The following is an 8,949-nucleotide window of genomic DNA, read 5'->3' as shown; positions in this document are numbered from 1 at the left end:
TGTATAAAACATATCCTGCCCCTCCCTCCAATAAGCCAATTGTCTACTTTAAAATAACTGCCTGAGGTCGGTGCCAAGACGGCTGCAGAGCCACTATGACTTGCCTGTAAGGACTTTGGTAGTGTAGCACAGTGTACTGTATTGTAGGGTAGCATAGCGTAGTGCAGTGTAGTGTAGAAAGTGTTTCACTGGACCTGCCTGTGTTGGGGCTGTAGGTACACTTTCAGGCACATGATCAAAGATTATAGTAATATTTAGGTGAATATTTTATACATGTAATAAAACAAACAAACAACAGCTATAAAACTAGTGAGGTTGAGAGCTGTGAAGTAAATTTGCTACTTTTAGGATCAAATTCAAATACTTTTATGTAGAATTTATTTATTTTTTATGTATTTTTTTTTTAATTTACCATTTATGGATAGCTAATAGTAAATAAATGTCAGAAATTGCAGAAAATGTTACCTTTGCCATAATTATTTTAATACAATTAACTTTATGCTCAGAGAAACCTGTTTTTCCCTTTAACTAGGAGAAACTATGGACTTTTACATCTTATTACATTTCTTACAGTACTCATCCTCTGTTCACCTGCTGCGTACCCCAATTTTATTTTTAGATTTGTAACAACTACAAATTTTGTTAATCATTATTACTATTGCTTTATCTCTATATTAATATATTGTAGTGTAACATACATGTATGTGTATAGTAATGTACAGCCTACGATGAGGCACTGTCATTGTATACATTTACAGTATGGTTTTTAGGTTTTATTCCATTTCAGTTCAGATTTTTTAGTTTTGTTTTTTGTTATTTTTTAAATGATCTTATCTCATTGTTAATGTCCTAGTGTTGTTTGCTATGTGATTGAAAGGGCCCATAATCCAATCCATAAGTATGTACAAATTAATGAAAAGTCAAGCTGAGCCAATCTCACAAAAATGCAGCAGCTGTTATGTCAGAGTTTTAGCCTTTAGCTGAAGCACTTGTCAGCCTCTGTTTGAGCTCAAAGTCAGTCAACCTGCAGAGATGTTGAGTTATTTCAGAATGAATGTGCTGTAGTTTCCCCTTTGTTTTGTAGTAATCGTGACACTGAGACTTGTCTTTATTAGATTTCTTTAATCAACTCACCTTATGATGACAAACAACTGAAATGAAAGACGGTACACTGACTGAGAAATTCTTCAACTTAAAAACCAGGATAAGGATCAACTGCTCAGACCAGGCTAAGCAGACCCACAATATGTCTAATTCAATCAAAAACTTTTTTTTAAGAGGAATCAAAGTTTTAATTGAATTTGTACAGAACTGGAAAAGTAACAACTAGAACCACAGGATTGAGGAATTTGGTTGCTTTTTGACTCCACCAGCTGGCCCTGCTGGCGAGGGCTCTCCAGATGGCATTTCAGTGTTCTTGTGTAGGTACTTAGCTCAAAAATTTGGTTGCAACCAAAACCTGGAATCATGCAGAGTTGACATACTATTCAAAGTGCTATTTTGTTCCCAAGCCTGAGATTCTTTTAAAATACAAATAAGGAAACAGCTGTGGTCCATGTTTTAGCTTTTACATCTAAAGCCATTCCTTTATCATTGGCATTTTCACATCTCTGTAAGAAAAAGACAATGTCCCTGTCATTTCCAATAAACAAATCTGAAATCTATATACAATGAGGACATGTTCAGTCCTCTTTCCCTTTCTTTAAATAGAACAAAACATTATATTATAAAAATATGAATTAAAGGGGAAAGAATGATTGAACTTTTCCTTAAGAGAGGAGAGCATCAGGATTGTAGAAGAAGAAACTATTGCACTTTCATCCCATTCTACAAAGACACTAATGGGTTTTACAATCAGCAGAGGAAAGAGCAGTGGCTCCCTAAATACTTTCCTCAAAACTCAAATACAGTACAACTGCTTCCCGCCAAGTGGGTGTGCTCATTCTCCTGCATGACAATGCTGTCATGTCAAAGCCTAGTACATCTTAAATACAAACTTTAGGGGGAGTAATGTCTGAAGTTCCTCAAATGCAATCAAATTTGGTGTGTTGTCACAAGCAAAAAGACAGGTTTGTGACTAAAAAGAAGCCCCATGCTGGGCTTCAGGCTGTGCAGGTGAGCAGACTGACTTGTTAGAACTACTGATAGTTTTTGCCCAGTCTTGTTTGCCACCTATCAATACACTGTTTGTCTGCAACTGGTCCAAAATGTCATACAATTGGCACAGTTTTTAGTTGTTTTTTTTTTTGGTAAGCTTCAAGTGACACTTGACACACTTTTCCCGTGTGCCTGATCTGCTGCGTCAAGCTTTTCCACTTTACTTCCACCTTGGGTAGAGGGACCAAGATGATTCAGTTGGAGGTGAGACCTGCTGAAGCAGTGAGAGGACGTGTCCTCTTAAGAGTATATTAGAATGTCTGTGTCCACATAGCCACACGGATTCAAGTGATTTCAATTCTTTTATCTGTCCAGGTCTCTTAGGGTCAGTGCAAAGACTAAAAAGACACACAGATGACAGCCAACTTCAGGCCAGAAATCACTAGAAAAGTGAGACCTCATTTCTGCCTGGTACTAACATGAGATCTGTATCTGGACACCTTATCTGGATCATTGAAAACATGTCAATGCAGGTGTAGATGCACATAGTATTTGGCTCACATTGTGGTCAGATCTCAGCCAGGTGTACCAAACTATACAAATGTTATATCTGTATAGTTTGGCCCAACAAGTTGAAAGGTCACCTTACCCTTATCATGCCTCTGAATCCTATTTAAAGCTGCCTGGTAAAAAGCTATAGGCAGCTTGTAGCATACTTTCTCAAGAAGTTGTTTAAAAGTAGATGACACTTGTTCATGAAACACTGCATAATAGCACTGTCAAAGCAAAACTGAAAACTACTTTCTGCTGCAGAGAGTCAGCAGCCTCACGAACCTAAATTATGTGTTGAGATCCGACCACAGAGTAGTCAGAGTTGAAATAAATATAAATTAATTCCAGGTGAAAATGCAAAGGCCTAATAATCAGATATCATTATGCAGCTGCAGATCACATGTTACTATATGGTGGAAATGGGGTTTATCCACATCTAGTGCAAACAACATGGAAAGGCTGAAACAAATTCAACTTTTTGTTGCTGTTGTCATTTTACATGATGAAATAAATCACTTTTTCAATATACTTAAAATTCTTTTGTTATTACCAACAGCCTTCTTTTCCACATGATCATCATGCAGTCAAAGGAAAATTCCAGTTTATTACAGCATGCATCCTTTGTCGTTTTTCTAACATTGTAAGCACCAAATTAATTTCTGAGCTCATATGTCACAGTGACATAACTAAAATAGGTCTAATTTGTCAAGAAACATGAGCAGTCAGACGATCAGTCCGGTTGGGAACAAACCAACGGCTTATCAAGATTAACTTGAACACTTTATTAGGAGATCAAACTGAGTGCACCTGAAATGTTGCTAATAATAACTCACTGTACAGTAAGAACAGAAGAAGCAGGAATTGAGTCTGTAATGTGTGATGGATGTTTAAAACAGACATTTTACTGTTAACCTTCTTTTTCTCTTTCAGTTAAGTCTGACACACTCAGAATTTTGTTTCCAACCTCTCTGATCGACTGACTGCTCGTGTGTCTTGGCCCATCATTTTGGTGATGCCACTGGGTTTCCAGATCTTAGCTATTATTGAACTAACTGGAATTACCCTTTCACAGCACCGTGAAAGGAAATGTAGACTTTTCACTGCCTGTAGAGGGCCTTTGCATTGTTCAACTAAATAAAAAGATGGTGATCACAGCCGTGATAGGCACTTCCACTAATCCACAATGAGCGTGAAAAATATTTCTGCCACGTGTCACCTGTCCCTCTCCTAAAACTGACAGTATAGACGTCAGTTGTCCTTCATGTTCAACACAGCTCTGAGGCACACAAACATCTAGAAGCCAATGGTGTAGTTTGCGGCATGAGGTCCAGGAGCAGAGAGGAGAGCAAAGTACTGACAGATCTGACCTGTCCCCAGATCAGAATCAAGGAGAACCAATACTTTGACTGTGGAAAAATACACTATAACAAATGCACACACTCCTATGCACACCCACGATCACACATAGGCAGCAGCAGGAGACAGATCACTCTTTATCATCACACTCTTGCCTCTCTTTGGTCCACTTCCAAATCCTCTTCCTCATCAAAGACAGAAAATCTGAACTCAGATCAGTGTGTCAGGCTTCTGTACATGTAAATATTTGGGAAATGGGGAATAGTGTCTATAAATTAGGCTGGGCGTCCTAAAACCACTTTGTGTTAATGTGCTGAGGAGATGGCATCAAAATTGGTGTGTTTGCAAAAGGGCTAATGTGTGTCAGTGATCAGTATTCTGTTTCTATCTGAGAGACATCTCTGGAAAGAGATAAAGCCCATCATTGTATTTAAATTATATCACTTTGAATTAGTCATCCTCATGCTGAATGTGGAATCCACACAAAACACATGCAAAAATAAAAATATAATAAAAAAACTTGTAAAAAAAAAAAAAACGAGGTTAACATGTAGGGATTTCAAAATTACAAAATTGTATTTAAACGTTTTTTTTTAGTAAAGGGCTAAAGTATGCACAAAAGGACACAAGAGGTTGATTTTCTGCTGCAGTGTTTAATTCAAAATGTTGCTAAAACTGATTTCTCATTTTTGATTAAGCTGCAGCAGAGGCAGCTGCATGTGTAACTGAAGGCCTGAAAGATCTGCAGTATTAGCCACTATGGGGGCTGTTTTCACTCCGAGGTGACACTCTGTGTGGTTGACAACGCTGGAGAAGCCGTTTCAGATCACTTTTGTTTTGTCACAGGAAAATGTGAGTAGTATGTAATTTGGAATTTAAATTTGAAGGCTGTAGCATGTTTATGCTAGAGGCGACTACCTTACTCCATACTCCAGTTACTAATGAAATTCCTGTAATCACATTCAATTTTCAAGTCACTCAATTAAGTGGGTTATGTTTTTGATTAGTGTATTTGTTAATTAGCAGGATATCTCAGGCTTGAATTAAATTTAGTGAAATGTTAATTCATTGGCCAACAAACAAGTAATTCATTTGGGTGCAAATTCAGGATTTCATTCAAAGAATTTGCAAGTAAGTGCTTTTTATATTTCTGAGTTTCTGTGAGCAGCTGCACATGAATGAAAACTTGTAGCCATCACTAGACTAGGTTACAATGATGTCACTTAAGTCTGACTCTGCTGAAGCCATCTTATCCCACCTAGTTACTTTATATTTACTATTATTTTTTTGGTATTTGTTTAATCTTATATAGTGTCTAGATCTATATGTTTGGGGCTCCTGTCTTTTATTGTAATTTCCTTTCAGTTAATTCTTTCAAATATCCATATTTTGAATTTTGTGGAATTCAATCAACTTGAACATGACATTCAAATTCAAATACAATCTTTACTGGCACATATATCTTTCCATTGACAATTAATGTGTGTGTTCAGTAATGAGTGGTGGGTTGTCACAGGTGTGTATGAAGTGTGTCAGTAGTATTTTAATTTGAATTGTAAACTTTCTGTAAAGTTCAGGTCAGGTTAAGTCCTCTGCCCCCTCTCTGCATTTATCACACTATAGATGTGATTGCTGGGGAGTGTATATGTGAGTGTGGTCCTTAACTGTCCACCACCTGGTGTGGCAGAGTTACAGAGGAGCCGTTGATAAATGAGCCTTGTTTGTCTCTTCCCTTCAGAAAGTAAGTAAGCAGCTCCCCTTTCCCCTTCACAAAGATGGGCCCCCTCCTCACAAAGCGGAAGCCATACTCCTTGAGGATGTTGTAGCAGTCCTCCACCACCTGGGGGCAACACACACACATACGCACATGCACACACACGCAAAAAGAGTAAATTCCAAGGCTATCAAATGTGACAGGTATTTAAAATTGCATGAATTAAAGCAGCACCAAGGAGATAATGAACGTGGGAATTTGATTATATCATTCCGAACTACTTCTTGAACAGAAGTAGCATTGAATCTTTGCTGCAACCAAGCGAAACACTATGTATGATATAAAAAATAAGATATCATTGTGTAATTGGCAACTGGCCTTACTTACTGTATATGTACCCTATGCATAAAAAACAAGGGAAGGTCATTTTGAAAAATTTAATTAACTCATATTGTGGTTGAATTTTTCATTTTGATGTCAAACTCACTGAATGAAGCAGCTGTACATTCAGCGAGCACTTTATTAGAACCATCAAACAATGGTTGATTAGTATTAAGGGGCCAAAAGTGTGCCCATACAACATTCACCAAATCATTACACCACCACAAGCAGCCTGGACTGTTGACACAAGCAGGTCACAAGCTGCTGACACCAAATTCTGACCCTACCATCTGGGTGCCAAAGCAGAAATCAAGATTCATCAGACCAGGCTACCATTTTCCAGTCTTTAGCTGCCCAGTTCTGTTGAGCCTGTACCCACTGCAGCCTCAGATTTCTGTTCTTGGCTGGCAGGAATAAAACCCAGCATGTCTTCTGCTGTTTTAGCCCATCCGCCTCAAAGTTGGACATGTTGTAAATTCTGAAATGCTTTTCTGTTCACCAAAGTTGTAAAGAGTCGTTATATGAGCTACCATAGCCTCTCTCTCGCTCCAACCAGTCTGGCCATTCTTCTCTGACCTCTTTCATCAACAACGTGTTTCCGTCCACAGAACTGCTGCTCACTGGATATTTTTTTTTTTTTTTTTGTTGTGTGTGAATATCCCAGGAGATCAGCAGTTTCAGAAATACTCAATCCAGCCCATTAACTAAAGCTCCTGACTTGTATCTGCAGGATTTTATGCATTGCACTGCTGCCACAAGATTGGCTGATTGGATAATTGCATGAATAAGTAGGTGTACGGGTGATCCTAATAAAGTACTCGGTGAGTGGAGTTCCTGCAGGCTGATGACTTTTCAGGATTCAAAGTCCACATGTCAACTTGTAACAAAGGAACTAACTGGTGTGAAAGAGCTGTACTATAAGCTGTATTCCTTAATTTTTTTTTGCAACTTGGAGGCAGAATTGGCAACAACACCCCTGACATAGTACTGTCTTACGGTTGTTATGATAAATGTCTGAAAAACTACTTATACACCAGCTATGTTCACCAGCTGGTCTCTGACTGTTTGCTGCTGAGAAGGTAGTGAACAGTGGCTTTTTACAGCTTTTTCTCTGAAAAACAGCTGCTGCTGGAAACTAAAGAGGCTAAAATTTGGTGATGATTTCCTCTGGGTTTGTCACTATGAGCGACTACTTTCACATTACACTTAGTCATTAAAACTGTTGTGTTCAAATTACTATAAGTGCGGCTCTGATTTGTTTTTTTTGCTTTTCAATGAGACTGAGCTTTATTCACTGGTACATTTAAAGAGCCATAGCATTATCTGTCCTTCTTATGCATACTATTAAAAGGACAGTGGTTTTTTTTATTCTTTAAACCAAACAAACTGCAGTCTGTATCATCGTTAGTGGCAACAGGTTTCTTCAGTATGGTATAGAGAAGGCACTGCTGTCATATTTTTGCTATTCAAAAAACAAAATCTTCCCATACTGTTTGCCCATTGCCTAAGGATGGTTTATGAAATTTATATTTATATTATATTTATTTATGTCATTCAAATGCAATGTTTCAACCATTTTAGACAAAAAAATTCAAAATAAATGTATTTTCAAACAGTTATAGAACATGGACGTGCAGAATGTAGTGAGGTGAAACTTCTTTTAATCATTATATGAAAACATACACAGATAAAAGGACTCTTTGGCTGGGTTAAAATGACCTAGGATAAACCTGGATTAAAATATGGTTTATCTTGAACATTCTGAAAGTAGTGTAAACAGTACTGATTAATTCAGGGGCCTGCAGTAAAGCCCAATGCTGTACCTGGATGTTACCCATCACCCCTGTGGACTCCATGCGACTGGCCACATTCACAGTGTTGCCCCAGATATCATAGTGGGGTTTGCGGGCTCCGATCACTCCCGCTAGCACTCCACCCTTATTCAGACCTGAATGAGAGATGACACGGGTGACATGTGAGATTAAGACTGTTAAGACTATACTATTGAGAACCTCGCACATCATTAACCTTAAAGAATTTTCCTATTTTTACATCCTACATCTTGTTTTTATAGTTTTGCCCGTCTTTCCGTTCAGTTATGGTGACATTTCACTCAGTAATGTGAAGGCAGTTACACGAGTAGCTACAGCTCTATTACAAAATGCGGGAGGACAAACAACTCGAGCAGTCAGACTACGAGACAGTTTCTTTAAATGACCATATCACTGGTTTTTCATATTTTAGCATATTGACTGTGTATCACATACTTTACATCATAGCTTTGCATTTTAGATTTTTGGATATTTTATTCATACTGTTCCATTTCATATGAAAGTCTATTAGTAGACTCTTTAAGCTTGGTAATTTCAAGAGTCTACTGTTTAAGTGCAGTTTTTTTGAAAGATCTGCAGCGCGATACAGCGCAATTGATGATGCAACTCTGACAAAAATGAATACAAACCTGATGTTCACTATGATGGGTTATAAAACTCTAGCAGTTACCTCACTTGTGGATCACCAATGGATCAGGTCAAAGAGTAAGAAAAATAAGTCTAACAATTAAAAACAATATAATGTGCACTGAGTTTTGTTTGGCAAAAATGTGAACGTAAACTTGATTTGTAGTTACAACAAGAAATCCACAGTTGAATATTATCTAAACCAGTCATGTCTTTATCCATTGTATTGTAAAACTCCATGTGCTTACAGGTTTTTCAAGTACAATAGGTCAAATTCTATTAAGAAACCTTCAGTTTTACTAACTAAGAAGTGGTTTAGGTAATATGAATAAACTTTGGACTTCTCCCCCTCTCTGTTGGGTTGTGACGTTGTTCTGTAAACTCTCTCTT

The 8,949-nt window shown here is 37.7% G+C and overlaps 1 protein-coding gene across 3 annotated transcripts in view; it reads right to left on the bottom strand.

Moving 5' to 3' along the window:
- Positions 1 to 1,107: 1,107 nt before the first annotated feature.
- The window catches only part of adcy3a (adenylate cyclase 3a), a 47,879-nt gene continuing 40,037 nt past the window's right edge, over positions 1,108 to 8,949 (bottom strand). For 2 of the 3 annotated variants that reach the window (XM_040117192.1, XM_040117193.1), the window contains 2 exons: positions 7,924 to 8,048; positions 5,666 to 5,845 (listed from right to left, as the gene is read on the bottom strand). In XM_040117192.1, coding sequence (XP_039973126.1) covers positions 5,666 to 5,845; positions 7,924 to 8,048 — 305 coding nt within the window. Of the gene's footprint in view, positions 5,846 to 7,923; positions 8,049 to 8,949 lie in introns of all 3 variants that reach the window. The other variant, XM_040117191.1, reaches the window with a different exon arrangement.

Source organism: Xiphias gladius, chromosome 22 (assembly GCF_016859285.1).
Source record: "Xiphias gladius isolate SHS-SW01 ecotype Sanya breed wild chromosome 22, ASM1685928v1, whole genome shotgun sequence".
NCBI lineage: Eukaryota > Metazoa > Chordata > Actinopteri > Istiophoriformes > Xiphiidae > Xiphias > Xiphias gladius.
This window is presented reverse-complemented; position numbering and strand designations above follow the sequence as displayed.